Source organism: Leptonychotes weddellii, chromosome 12, assembly GCF_054177405.1.
Source record: "Leptonychotes weddellii isolate Sample4059 chromosome 12, ASM5417740v2, whole genome shotgun sequence".
NCBI lineage: Eukaryota > Metazoa > Chordata > Mammalia > Carnivora > Phocidae > Leptonychotes > Leptonychotes weddellii.
The window spans coordinates 39,594,442-39,610,415 of NC_138380.1; the positions used below are offsets into that span (position 1 = coordinate 39,594,442).

The 15,974-nt window shown below is 37.4% G+C and overlaps 1 protein-coding gene across 2 annotated transcripts in view; it reads right to left on the bottom strand.

The window, feature by feature from the left end:
- The window catches only part of BBS9 (Bardet-Biedl syndrome 9), a 162,589-nt gene that overhangs the window by 88,576 nt on the left and 58,039 nt on the right, over nucleotides 1-15,974 (bottom strand). For both annotated transcript variants that reach the window (XM_081800297.1, XM_081800295.1), the window contains exon 2: nucleotides 7,257-7,431. In XM_081800297.1, coding sequence (XP_081656423.1) covers nucleotides 7,257-7,405 — 149 coding nt within the window. In that variant the 5' untranslated portion in view covers nucleotides 7,406-7,431. The remainder of the gene's footprint in view (nucleotides 1-7,256; nucleotides 7,432-15,974) is intronic.

The window sequence follows — 15,974 nt, forward strand, 5'->3', positions numbered from 1 at the left end:
TAGTAAAAAAAGACATGAAAGGCCATGACAGGAGTTTAGGAGAGATGCATGGCAGGGAGGAATGAGTCATGGGAAACGAGACAAAAAAGGTAGGTGGGTGAAGATCTCAGCCTTGTAAAACCATGCTAAGAAATTCCATGGGCAGCTGTAGCAAATGTCTCCATACCATTTGAGACTGACCTACAAAATCCCTCTGTCTCCAACAGTGCCAAATAATTAGACCTCACATTCCAAGCTTCAGATAGGATTATTTTACTCTTCCCAGTACACAGTAACAGAAACTGTATGCACTGGTGACTAAAACATCAGCCCCAGAGCTGGGCCTGCTATGGATCCAACCTCAGGCAATTAATTACATAGGAGGTTGATTTCCTGCACACACCAACCTACTAGAGGATGATATGGATATTAATGAGACTGTTGTAAAAATCCAAACTTTTGAGCTGTTTGAAGCTTCTTACAGAACTACAAAGCATTATTATATCATCCAGGAATAAGTGAGCCCCTGAAGTGGCCTCATTAACATCAAAACAGCAGGCAGAGACACAGCCAAAATTGACTCCTGATTTCCAAACCCAGACGGTTGCTCTTCCTGGAATACAACTCAGAGGAGTATTTTATTACTAAATGTAACTGACAGTAAATTTAGATGATGACAAACTTACAATAGCATCTATTTTATAGTTCTCCCTTAAGTCCTCTTTACTGTGACCAATAATGTACATGGAAACCTATTTCCAAAACCAAACAATTCCAGGCAGACTTGGAAATTCTGAAATAAAGAAAATACTTGCGTTTTTTTTTCTTACCACTCAAATGTTCAGTGATATAAGCTAAAGAATAAAAGTCCCTCATTGACACTGCTGAAAGAATAATCAGGCCCAGTGTAATAAGATTTCACAAGAGTGTATCATATGTGTTTCTCAACAGAAAGGCACTAAGCACAAATACGGCAAGTCCAGGTGAATGGTAGCACTTTTTGACCCAATAGCCACAAATGCTTAACAGGTCCTGTGGAACCCCATGACAAACTCAGCCATATAATTTAGTGCTCTTCCATATCACATCGTAAAAACAGCACCAAGTAACTAAAATATGGATTGAGGTGTCACAGAGCACAAAACTAAACCCTCCAAAATCAATTATTTTCAAATGAAACATAGGTGTCACTGCAAAGGTACCAGGAGATCTTGGAAACTTGGTATTTACCCAGAGAACTCTACTAGAAATGGAAGCTCCAGATACAGAGCATTACTATGTTCATTACAAGTAAAGCTAAAACATTCTTAGTTATGCCAGGAAGAGTCCTTTTCATTGAAACATGCCAGTAACAAAATAGCTTTCCTTACAAACTTTTCACTCTTTCATCAAGTTCTTGTTAAACATCTCCCTTTAGCAAGGTACAATGCTAGGCATTTCAGGAGATACAAAATCCCTGCCATCAAGGAGCAGTTAGCCCTGTCAAGGAGAAAAATAAGCAAATACGTAATACCAGTTAAAGTGTGACTAGTACTTGAGGAAAGAGCAAAAAAACTACTCCGTGAAATTAAGAAGGAGGAGGTGCTACTTATGGCTAGGTCAGGAAGAGGAGCAGCGGGGCAGGGAGGCTTCCAGACATAATTTTCATAAACAGAGAAGAAAGAAAAAACTTCAGATAGAGTACAGTATGAGCAAAAGAGGAGAGAGAGAAAAGCCCTGAACATATATGGAAAACAAATATTTCAATTTGGCCAGAGCCTAAGGTTGGTGAAGAACACGATATTCTTTTTAAAATACTGTCAATTGGGGTGCCTAGGTGGCTCAGTCGTTAAGCGTCGCCTTCAGCTCAGGTCATGATCCCAGGGTCCTGGGATCGAGCCCCACATGGGCTCCCTGCCTGGCGGGAAGCCTGCTTCTCCCTCCCCCACCCTCCCTACTTGTGTTCCCTCTTTCACTGTGTCTCTCTCTGTCAAATAAATAAATAAAATCTTTAAATAAATAAATTAATTAAATATTGTCAATTAAACTCTACAAATAATTTAAAAATACTTCTTTAAAGTCACTTATCTACTTAGCAATGTACTAGGTACATGTTGGGTATGGTGTGTAGCAAAGAAAAGGAGAGAAAATAAAGCTCATGGCAGGTATACTTCTTCAGGGAGCCTCCCTCCACTGAACTCTTACTGAGAGGTCCCACCTGTAGGCCTCCTCAGTATCCTGTGCACAGCTCTCTAGAGCCTCTATCACAATGAACTGAAACAGCTGACTTACTACCTCCCACCCTTGCTTGCATACTGCTTGAGGACAAGAGACAGCTCTGACTTGACTCTGTGCTTCCAGTACCTGGCACAGTGTGTGACACAGAGAAGCCTCTTGAAAAATGTTTCCTGAATGAATAATTGAATAAATGAACTTATTCAGCCATGTTTAAGACAAACTCTGCTCTCAGGAATCTGATAACACAAGACATACTCTGGAATATTTCAGCAGAATACAAGAAGGCAATATATGATATTTGGCAAAAATCAGTGTTTTAGGCAATAATATATCAAGGAGGTGAAAAAAAGGAGGATAATTGAACCAGTTAACTTAAAAGTCCCTTCCAAATCTGAACATCCAAATTAACAGAGGTAGAATGGGACTGGGTTGTAAGGAGCACTGAATGTCAATATATGAAGGTTTCAATTTTTTAATGGGCAACAAAAATTATTCTGGCTTAAACAGGTTATTTTAAAAGGCTAGATATGAGAAGGATCCTTCAAAGTCTAGATTAGAAGAAAACCAGAAATGCAAGTGAGAAATAAAGGCCTGAATGCCTTTATGGGAAATGGGAAGCAAAGGCTGAATACAAGGGGAAAAAGTACCCAAAGGTCAGGATTTACTGACCAAATAATTCTGACAAGTAAAGGAAAGAAAAAGAAAAAGAGAATAAAAGCTAATCCAAAATTGGAACAAACATTGCTAAGAGAATGGTGTTATCTATCCTGCAACCTCTCCCCCCAAAAAAGGCAAACAATTCTCTCACTTCAAAAGAAAAACAACAAAGTGTGTTTCTAAATTAGAACCACCTAGAGTATATGTTTGCAGTGATGATTTCTCGCTCTTATCCCCAAACCTACTAAATCAAAATCTAGTGTACTGGTAATTGGGAATCTGCAAATGTGCATTTTATAACAGGCTGCCCAAATGATCCTTATGCACACTGAAGTTTGAGATCCACAGCCTTCACTAGTTCCTATCTGAATATAACTGAGCTTGTTTTAAAGTAATTAAATATCAATATCAAAAATGAAAATAAATTATGTCTTAAAAGTCTTTTCTATTAACTGATTTCATTCTATTAACTGATTATAAATAGATGAAGCCTCAAAAGAACAAACCTACAGGGGCGCCTGGGTGGCTCAGTTGGTTAAGCGACTGCCTTCGGCTCAGGTCATGATCCTGGAGTCCCGGGATCGAGTCCCGTGTCGGGCTCCCTGCTCTCTCTCTCTGACCCTCCCCCCTCTCATGTGCTCTCTCTCATTCTCTCTCTCTCAAATAAATAAATAAATAAAATCTTAAAAAAAAAAAATTTAAAAAAAAAGAACAAACCTACAGTTTTCATGCTTCCTCCAACCCTAAATTGCACCAGCGATTATCATTTAATTTAATCTATTAAACTTGAAAGCGTATATAAATGTAATATACTATTTAACGTTATAAGCCTTAATTGCATCATTTCATAATAATCACATATCCTATGCATTTTTACCATTATAAAAGATCCACACAAGGGATAAGGTGTGCATTTTTAGTCCTAGATGGAGATGGATTTAATAGATTGGTATGTTGGTAAATTACCACAGTTCAAAGAGGGTGAGCTTCTTTGAGATTAAACTTACACATTAAGGAAACCTACACATTGCTTCCTCATCCAGTCACTCCTGGAGTTATAACCAAATTAATTCCTATGCACATATTTCAAAGAGTAAGTCATGGAGCGTTCAAATCTTTCTATTGTGTCCCCAAGTGTAGCACTGCCAATTCCCTCCTAGGCAGGAGTTGAGGCACGGAACTGGGTGGAAAGCTGAAAAGCAGATCTCCTCAATATTGCTTAATCTTTGCCAGGCTTGAATGAATTATACAGATATTTTTCTCAACCCTCTCAAAATAAGTATATTTTATTTCTTACCAGTAGCAATGCCACAATTCATTCGTCTCCTTTGGATAAGAGCCATAGGAGTTAAAGAAGGAGTATGATATAATGACACAGTACCTCCGTCAGTTAACTTCTGCTTAGTCACAAACATTTGCTTATGTTCAGGCTTTGGAATCTAAGATACCTTGACAATAATTCACAAAAGGTAGATTGCCACTTAATGAAGGTGAAGGGAATACTGCATTAACTTGCTATATGCACAATACTGAAACTTGAAGACAAAAATTTACAGGTGTTGCCTGATGAATTTATATTTCTTCCTGCCTTGGGAAAAATCATACGACCAAAAATAATACTGAAAAGCTATAATGAAGTGTTGCTTAGACGTTTAAAGTTCTAAGTGTTGCCATCGGTAAGATAACAACAATAAAGTTACTGAAGATACTGTAATCCTCCAAGTCTATTTCTTTTCCAAGAATGAATTTGTACTTTCTTTTCCCCATTATCCCCTCCAACAAAAAAACACACCCTCCAAAAACTCAAAACCCTAATTTTTATTAAAATTTAGCTGGTAGAAGAAAAAGGTCTCTCTCAAACACAATTCCTCCAAATCAGTAAGAAAAAAGTATAAACTGTTTTCATAGGGTCATTTTCATACTTCATTTGTACTATGAATTGTTCTTTTTAAAACATTCATAATAACGCTTGTATTTTTGCTAGTATTCTTCCTATGTCACATATTTTTTTATAAAATAATTTCATATATGCATCTTTTCATCTGGCTTTTTTCACTCATACTGTGCTTTATTACTAATAATTCAGGAAACAGTCACAATAATTAATCAGCATTTTCTATGGGGTGGCAACTTGACATACATTCAATCCTTTTAACAAGCTTGTCAAAATAGCCATTATTCCCACAACTATACGGTCAATTAATCTTTGACAAAGCAGGAAAGAATATCCAATGGGAAAAAGTCTCTTCAACTGGGGTGCCTGGGTGGCTCAGTTGGTTAAGCGTCTGCCTTCAGCTCAGTCATGATCCCAGGGTCCTGGGATCGAGCCCCAAGTTGGGCTCCCTGCTCAGTGGGGAGTCTGCTTCTCCCTCTGCCCCTCCCACTGCTTGTGCTCGCCCTTTCTTTCTTTCTCTCAAATAAATAAATAAATCTTTTAAAAAAATGGTGTTGGGAAAATTGGACAGCAACATGCAAAAGAAACTAGACCATTTTCTTACATCATACACAAAAATAAATTCAAAATGGATTAAAGACCTAAATATGAGGCCTGAAACCATAAAAGTCCTACAAGAGAACATAGGCATAACCTCTTTGACATAAGCTGTAGCAACTTCTTTCTAGATATGTCTCCTCAGGCAAAGGAAACAAAAGCAAAAATAAGGTACTGGGACTACATCAAAATAAAAAGCTTCCACACAGCAAAGGAAATGATCAACAAAATGAAAAGGCAACCTACGGAATGGGAGAAGATACTTGCAAATGACATATCCAATAAAGGGTGAGTATCCAAAATATATAAAGAACTTATAAAACTCAACACCCCAAAAACAAATGATACAATTACAAAATGGACAGAAAACATGAACAGACATGTCTCCAAAAAAGACATACAGATGGCCAACAGACACATGAAAAGATGTTCATCACCACTTACCATCAGGGAAAGGCGAATCAAAACTACAATGAGATATCACCTCATACCTATCAGAATGGCTAAAATCAACAACACAAGAAACAACAGGTGTTGGCAAGGATGTGGAGAAAAAGGAACCCTCTTGCACTGTTGGTGGGAATTAAAACTGGTGAAGCCACTCTGGAAAACAGTATGGAGGTTCCTCAAAAAGTTAAAAAAAATGTTAAAAACAGAACTACCCTGGGGCACCTAGGTGGCTCAGTCTGTTAAGCATCTGACCCTTGATTTCAGCTCAAGTCATGATCTCAGGGTCGTGAGATCGAGCTCCTCATCACGCTCCATATTGGGTGTGGAGCCTGCTTGAGATTCTCTCCCTCTGTCCCTCCCCACTTGCTCTCTCTCTCTCTCTCTCAAAACAAAAACAAGGATGGGTTAGCCTGGTGATGGGTATTAAGGAGGGCACGTACTGCATGGAGCACTAGGTGTTATACGCAAACAATGAATCATGGAACACTACAAAAACTAATGATGTAATGTATGGTGATTAACATAACAGAATAAAAAAAACAAAAAACAAAAGCAGAAATACCCTACGATCCAACAATTGCACTACTAGATATTTACTCAAAGAATATAAAAACAGTAATTCAAAGGGATACATGCACTCCTATGTTTACAGCACTATTTACAATAGCCAAGATATGGAAGCAGCTGAAGTGTCCATCTATTGTTGAATGCATAAAAAAGATATGATACACACACACATACGTGCATGCGAGCAATGGAATGTTATTCAGCCATAAAAAAGAATGGAATCTTGCCATTTACAACAAACATGGATGGAGCTAGAAAGTATAATGCTAAGTGAAATAAATCAGTCAGAGAAAGACAAAATACCATATGACTTCAATCATATGTGTAATTGAAGAAACAAAACAAATGAGCAAAGGGAAAAAAAGAGAGAGACAAATCAAGAAACAGACTCTTAATTATAGAGAACAAACTGATGGTTACCAGAGGGGAGGGAGATGGCAGATGGGTTAAATAGGTGCTGGGGATTAAGGTGTGCACTTGTGATGACCATCTGCTGATGTATGAATTGTTGAATCACTATATTACACCTGAAACTAATATAACACTGTATGTTAACTAACTGGAATTAAAAACTTTAAAAGCCAAAAAAAAAAAATAGCCATTATTATCCCCGTTACAACCAGGGTAAGGACACTGACCATCAAACAGCTGCAAGTAGCAAAATCAGGATTCCAATCCAGGTCTGCCTCTTTCCAAATCCTTTCTCTCAATCTCTGTACTATACTTGCAAATATTTTATAATATGTAAATGATATCCTCTAAATCACCACAATTACATTTTATCAAAGAAACCAGTCTCTTTTTCATTTGTAATATCCAAGCTTTTTGTAAAAAAAAATATTAATCAGCAACATACCAAGAGTCATGATTCCAAAGATTCAACATCCAAACTTACTTGTAACTTTCCACTTGTCGGCAGGAAGAGACAGTAATGAAGGAATCTGTACGGGAACTGTAAGCAAGAGGGCCAGGTAAAAGAGAACCAGGGAGAAATCTCCCAAAAGCATAGCTTTCCTGCTCAAACACCATCAGCATCCCATCCATAGACTGGATACAAATTAAATCTCGACCTAAAGAAAAATTAGAGGAAATTAGTGACTTTTTCTTTATAAATATAATGGTTTCCATTTATCACTATCCATCACAAAAATGTCAGTTAATCTTCTCCCCAAAGGGGCAATATAAGCAGTTAAAATTTTATATTACAAACTGATAAAGCTATCAGATTATTGTATATCAGTATACATACATTTCCCAATTTTTAAATTATTTAGAAGATGTCTATAATTTTAAGTACACTTATTTTCATTTACTATATGCTAAAATCTCTAGCTCAAGATAGATAATCTCTCAGAACAATCATGACCCTGTAAGATATCACTTTTTTCAAAATCAGAAATATAACAAAAAGTAATGAGTAGAGGCTACTTCTCTTCTTCATAGTATGTCAGTCTCATACTTTCAAATGACTTAGACATGAGTCAAACACAAGAGACCAAACCTACAGACATGTGTTAGGCACCAGTTTTACACAAACCGTAGTGTTAAGCACTGTTGGGAGTGAAAAATACTAATATTGAAAAATACTAATCACAGATGCACCCTAAACTATGGACTGATTCTGAAGTGTCTTCTGCCCTAGAAACAGACAAAACATCTATAAACCACATATCAAAGCGTTCAAAAAAGAATAACAGTCTGGGTTCAATATGGGCTCAGTATTGAGTGGGAGCAATTATTAGGCCTATACATCTCAAAAAGAGAAAAGTCATAGGGTATAAGAAGTTGTTAAATGGGTTTAATGTAGTTTTGTATAGCTCAGTCATTTGCAAAAAAGAACTTGTGACAGAGAAGCTAAATGTTCCCCCTAATAGCCATTCTTTCTTTTGATACTTGAATTATCACTAGACATGTGGCCATTCAGCATAAAAGTCTGCTTATCCAGGCCTCTATTACAGATACCATTACATGATTATGTTCTTGCCAATGAGATAGGAGCAGAGGTAATATGTGCAATACCCAGATACACCCGTAAAAGGACTGAGTATACCCTCCCCTCCATTCTACCCGGCATGACGGTGGAACTGGCACAGCTGTCTTGATAGGCCTCAGAGATGGAAGCCACATATGGAGGACAACAGAGCCCACCCCCACCCACTACAGACTGGGACCACTTTATCTTCAGGTGGTTAAATACGGCAGAAATAAACAGCCTCCTTATTTAAACCATCATTAAGTCTGTGTCTTTGTTAATGCAATCAAATATCTATATCTTAAATACCACAGAACTTATTTGAAACTAAAGATCCATTAGCATTGCTAAATCTTAAATTTTAGTTTCTTTTGATTGGATCCTGGTAATAAAAAACAACAAGGTAGGGGCACCTGGGTGGCTCAGTCGTTAAGCATCTGCCTTCAGCTCAGGTCATGATCCTGGGGTCCTGTGATCAAGCCCCGCATTGGGCTCCCTGCTCAGCAGGCAGCCTGCTTCTCCCTCTCCCACTCCCCCTACTTGTGTTCCCTCTCTTGCTTTGTCTCTCTCTGTCAAATAAATAAATAAAATCTTTAAAAAAAAAAAAAAAACAAGGTATAGAAGACACTGGAACAACTGGGGAAACTGGAATATGACTATACGTTAGAAAAAATTAGGAATTATTGTTTTAAGTGTGCTCATGGTATTGTGATTATGTAAGAGAACATATAAGATTATGTTCTTATTGGGAGATGAGTGTTATAATATTTATGGATGAAGTAGCACAAGATCTGTACCTTACTTTCAAGTGGATCAAACTAAATCTGTGTGTGTGTGTGTGTACACATATATGTAAATATACATATACATATACATATTATTTATAACTGTTGACTCTAAATGGTAGAAATATGGGTGTTCATGTTACTTTTTCTGGTATTTAAAATGTTTCACAATAAAAGTATAGACAAATGAAATACAGTGTTTAAATATAACCTTTTGTATACAAATTCACTTTCTTAACAACTGGGGGGGGTACTCAGCATTAGTGAATTGAGTAGGACCTGGGAGGAGAACAATAAATTTAATCTTAATAAGCAAGAATCAAAGAGACAACAAAATCGAATTAATGAAGAATTTATGCAATGACCCTGACCTATGGGGGAGAATATTACTGTAATCAAAATGTATTCTTGATGTCTGTATTATTAAAGAATGTGAGGTTAGAACATGTGTATTTCTAAGCAGAAGTACCAATGAAATTTGAGTTCATTTCAATATGTTGAATATCACTGAACCACAAATCTTCAGACTCCCAAAGACCTAAAAGAAGTGGTCCTCAAAGCATGGCTCCCAAGTCACCAGCATCAGCATCATATAGGAACTTCTTGGAAGTGCAAATTATAGGATTCTGCTCTAGATCTACTAAATCAGAAACTCTGCTATTAGGGTCCAGCAATTCTGGGTTTTACCAAGCCCTAGAGGCTCTCTGACGCACGCTAAAGTTTGACAACCACTGCCTTTGCATGGTATAACAAAGAACTAGAGTTTGAAGAAAACTTGAGCCCCAGAGAAAACTCGGCTCCTTAGCATGGTACTATATGAAGTCTTATTTTCTGAGACTCTAGCAATATAGAGGAGCATACTTATACTGTAATGTCCACATGGGCTGTCTCTACTGTCGGATAATCTGGGTTTGAGTCCAGCTCCACCAATTATTGGCTATGAGCTTGGGCTCAAGTTTCCCTGTCTGCAAGACAGCATACCTACTTTAGTTAGCTACTGTGCAAATTAAATGAAGTATGGAAACTAGATCCAGCAGGCAGCAAATACTCCATCACATTGTTATTTTATAAGTTATTTTATAAGTCTCTACTACACATTGTACTGATGTTCAACTACTTGCTGCTTCCCACATACATCATGATGTGTATGCTTCCTTGATTTTGCTTATGTTATTACCTTTCCCCAAAAAGTCTTACACTCATATTCCCCGGTCTAGTGCACATTTGCTGGCAGCCTCTTGGTCGTCCATTCTCCTCTCCTCCTATCTTTGGCCATGAGGTTTGAATAATGAGACTGACTTCATTCTAAGCTTGAGGGTAGGCCCTGACTTATCCAAACCAATCCGTATCTCATTAATCATAGTGATTGGTTCGGGGATAGGTATAATTTACAGTCAATGTGCAAAATTAAATCTCTTGGTTTAGCTAGAACTAGAGAAAAACTTATTCTTCCCTCTGGGGAATAATATGTGAGGAGGATAAAGTCTGGAATCACAGAGGCCATTTGGCTTTTACAAAGGCACAATTAAAAGAGGGCCATGGAAGACACGGTTTGAGCCAAGGCATCAAGCGTAACTTGAAGCCAAACCTACCTGGGAACTTTGCAGGCAATAAATTCCCATAAATATTGAAGCCACTCTGAGTTAGATCTCTGTCCCTGAATAAAGTGGATCAACCCATTTGTCCTCTGGGAGACATCACAAACAGGCTCATCTCTTTCCCCCTCAACCACCCTCCATGTGTGATCCCACAGAGCTCCATCCTCACCTCCATCTTACAACTAATCATCAGTTGAAATGATCTGTTTTTGTGTCTCTTGTTCACCCTAGACTAAACTCCAAGGCAGGAAGCATGTCTTACTCATCTTTGTAAATCCAACAACTATAAAATGCCTGGCACATAGGAGATACACTAATAAATGTCTGTTGAACTGAAGTAAGCTAGGCAAAATAATTTATTCATCTGAAGTTCAGATTGGCTGAGATTTTATTCTATGTGTTTCACATACTGCATTTGAAGTATGTGAAAAATGCTTTATTTATTACAATCTCAGCTGCTGACGTTTAGAAAAATGTAGGGATCAATCCAAAACATTACTCAAAAATAAATAAATAAATCCTTCAAATCACTGCTTTGGAAGCCACTTCAGAATACATACCAAAGGCTCCCCTTACAGATAATGGGAACAGAAAGAACAGTCTAGAGAAGCCATGAAAGTTTGTAGTTCTGACAGAACAGAGCCAACAGGAAGCCTTCATAAAAGCGATAGGATTTCAGGAGCTATTTAAATGACCTAGCCCTGAACCATACTCAAAGTCCTTACCACATGCTCAGTATTGTATTAGGAGCTGTAAGAAATATAGAACATCAGGAGTAAAAACTACTATTGACATTTACTGAGCACCTGTTATATTCCTGCCTTTGTGCTAAACATTTACCCAGCATATTAGCTATAATCTTTAATAACTCTAAAGGTGGACAGTAGTCCCATGTGACACATGAGAAAACTAAAACCCACAGAGTTTAAATAATTTGCCTAGGGGCACCTGGGTGGCTGAGTTGGTTAAGCGTCTGACTCTTGGTTTTGGCTCAGGTCATGATCTCAAGGTCATGAGATCAAGCCCCACATGCAGCTCCATTATCTGTGCAGTCTGCTTAGGATTCTCTTCCTCTCCTTCTCCCTCCCCCTCTGCCCCTCCTGCTGCTCACGCACTCTCTTTTTCTCTATATAAAATAAGTAAATAAAATATTTTTAAAAAAATAATAATAATTTGCCTAATGCCAAAGAGTTAGAAAATGACAGAGCAAGTACTCAAATAGAAATCGTTCTCACTCGATTATACCACATGTTCCCGGGGAGGCTTCATTATACCACACTGGATCCATTTTAAAAATTAATGTAAGTTAACATACAACATCTAAATGATGTGAAACAGACTAAGTACTACAGAAAATCAAAGAGCTTCATTACAATGAACATCCTGGGAAAGATTTCATGATAGAGATAGGATGTATCTGAGAAGGATAGGTATAATGAATAGTGGTCAAAGTTAAGAGTAGAGAAAGCTTCTGGAGGGAAAAGGAACATACTAGAAGAAAATGCAGAGGCATTTAGACTTGACCCAGTGAATGTATCAAGTTTTACCAATAGGGCATGAAACATAAAAGCAAGCAGTAGATTGAAAAGATGACAATATCTTTTTTTGTTTTTAAGATCTTATTTATTTATTTGAGAGAGAAAGGGAGCGAGGGAGAGCATAGGCGGGGAGGAAAGGGAGAAGCAGGCTCCCCATTGAGCAGGGAGCCTGACGCAGGGCTTGATCCCAGGACCCCAGGACCCTGGGACCATGACCTGAGCCAAAGATGGCCAACCGACTTAGCTACCCAGGCGCCCCAAAAGATGACAATATCTTAATGATGCTTCCTCAAAAATTATGCCTTAACTGTACAGAGAAAAAATGTCTTTTAACATTGAAATAATTTGGAAGGTTGGAGATTTCATCAGAATTTAAAATCTGGATATATATCCCGTTGATCTTTAACCATGATGAGAGAAAACCAACCATTGTGATTTGAAATATTATTTGCAAGAGCTAAGAACAAATTGAGAAAGGACTCACCAAAACCATTTTGAAAGGATTTTTAAAGTCATTATTTTTTCATTTTCAATGGCAAAGAAAAAATTTTATGTCTGTGGGGATGGGGAGGTGGAGGCAGGAAAGTTCTATTATGGCAGCCTCATGAAATGAACATTTCTTAAATACTGTGTCTCATTTCCTGATGTTAAAATATCATGTAGTCAAAGCTTTAACAGGATGGATAAACATGTTGAACTGACTGCTAGATTAACAGTCTTCTTTACTAAATTATAGTCTATTCATTACAATGTGTGTGCATGCGTGCATATGTGCATGTGTGTGTCCCCATGCCCAGAAGTTCTTTCTACCGTGCATGACCCAGAGCATTTTCGATCATGCACAATTACAGCAGCAAGGGTCCCATGGAGGGCAGTCCTGAATACCATTTCCTCCATTTCTCTGCTGTCTTTTTCTTCCTGTGAAATCTATGCAGCAGAGTAAGTGGAATGGCATACATGAAAGAAGACTACCATTACTCAGCATGCTACATGTATTCTGAATCTCTCTATGCTCATATTTCTTTTACGCATTGACTAAAAATACAAGTGAAGAAATGCAAACGTGACCTGTGGCCAAGCATATATTGCAGTTCAGCATGCAGCTGTCAAAAATACTTGGTCTTTCTCCAAGCCTGAAAAATACATGAAAAACAGCTGTATAGGTAGTCAAAAAGGCAGACAGGAAACATCAAGAGACTGATACATAAGAACAGAAGAGTCCAAAAGTCTGTGGAACTTCTGCTCGCTCGCTCGCTATTTTGCACACATGCACGGAAAAAAAATTTTTGTTGTTGTTGCTACAGAAAAACTGAAACACTAACTCATTAATCTTTATTACAAACCTAACTAAAAAATGATACGTGTTTGCTATGAGCAACTACATAAAAATGTTCAGAATTTCAACAGATACTGACTTAAAAACAAATGGTAGATGGATTTCTAGAGCTTGCAGGATTTTAAATTCACCATTAAATAGAATTTTTATACTTTTTTATTCATATCATCATATCAACAGAACTATCATACTTTCGAGATACATGATACTATTTGGTCATGCTTAATAATTAATAATTGGCAATTAACTGAATCAAAGAATAGCTAACTTCTGTCTTGTTACTCTCTCCCTCATATTTTTTATTTAAGCATTCTAAAAGCAATCAGTGTCTGATAATAATGCAATATTCAAGTAGATTCTAAGTTTAAAATCTTAGCTATATATAAATAAATAAAATTTAAAGCCCTAAGCAAACATAGAAAATCAACAAATAGAACACATGTGTTGAGCTAAACAGCTAATACTTTTAAATATGTACCAGGGAAAAATTACACAAATTCTCAACTATTATTCAAGAGTTTCCCCCAATAAATAACTGCATGAGACTAATTACTTTAAGGCTCAAGAAAATAAAAATTGGGTCTACATAGTAACTCTTCATATGAACTTGCCTTTTGACATTTTAATGTGTCTCATTTTAATAGGCACTTTAATAGACTTACAAAGACCACTAGTGTGTGTTCCGCCAAGCTATTTATCACAATTTTCCCCTTAAACTGTGAACAAGTTTAATAACATAAAGAAATTACAACCATTCATTAAATTAGCATTATATGTGATGGATTCAATATGAATGCAATGTTAGCATTTAAAAGAAGGCCCTAAACATATTATCACTTGCATCCATAAGATAATGGGTGAATTACTTTGTCCAATGTAATGATAATGAAAGGTTTGAAAACATTCTCCAGAACTCACATTCATTCAATGAATTCCACATTCACTGTATACCTAGTATGTGCTACAAGAGAGACATAGTTGCTACCCTAAGAAAGCGCAGTGAATATGGGAGTTCACCAGTTAAATATTCTAATAATGTAAGAACAGGGACATATTAGAATAAGTTAAAAGGCAATGCAGTTTGATTAACAGTGTCTGGAAGAATCAAGAAAAGCTTCAAAACAGAGATAACACTTGGGTCTTGCAGGATGAGAAAGAGTTTACCCAGACAATCAGAGAAACAAAAACAAAGAGCACACTGTGCCCAGACACAGGGATTGCAAGAGAATTATGTCTGGAGAGGAGTGAGAGCAGTGAACTCTGGGGGAGGGTCTCAGGTGGAGAGAGAGACTGCTGATGAATATGGCAGGCATGCTCATCAGAACGGATGGCAAAGCCAGAACTTGAAACCAGATTTGCTGCATCCTTATTTTAGCCCTGAAAGCTCTGCCAGTTTGCTCACCTGTAAAGCAGTGGTATGAAAACATAACATGATGCTGCTATAAGGATAAAATTAAATAAAAATACATACTGCCTGATCCTGGTAAGCATTCAATAAATGGTAAGTAAGTAAGTGATATTATTGGATTGCCCTCTTTCCCACAGATCAAATTATGAGAAAAAAACTTTTAAGTTGAGGGGAAAAAATTCCTTCAGAGCAAAAAGGGTAAATTTAATGTAAGAAGGACTACACAATCAGAAATTTATCCTTTTTGTCAAAGCAAAGGGTTTTTAAGACTTTAAGAACTATGGGGTGCCTGGGTGGCTCAGTTGTTAAGCATCTGCCTTCGGCTCAGGTCATGATCCCAGGGTCCTGGGATCGAGCCCCGCATCGGGCTCCTTGCTCTGCGGGGAGCCTGCTTTTCCCTCTCCCACTCCCCCTGCTTGTGTTCCCTCTCTTGCTGTGTCTCTCGCTGTCAAATAAATAAATAAAATCTTAAAAAAAAAAAAAAAAAGACTTTAAGAACTATGGGAAATCTTTCAAAACGTACGTCTATGGGAACTGCTGGCTATTCAAGTTGATATTCTGCCTATTTTAAGTTTACTTTGCTCAAAACAGCAATTCCCTAACATGGTAACTATTGAAATCTCTAAAGAAATGTATTGTGAGTGCCAGAAAGCTCTATCTGGGAATGCACTGTCCCTGCCTCCACATCCTTCCCCCAACACACACAATATCTATAATCTTCCCCCACCTCTATTATTAATGTTTTATGCAGGATTACCCTGAATGACGTAAGAAAGACAAGTGGCAGGATATAAAATCAATGCACAGAAATCAGTGGCATTCCTATACACCAACAACAAGACAGAAGAAAGAGAAATTAAGGAGTCGATCCCATTTACAATTGCACCCAAAACCATAAGATACCTAGGAATAAATCTAACCAAAGAGGCAAAGGATCTGTACTCAGAAAACTATAAAATACTCATGAAAGAAATTG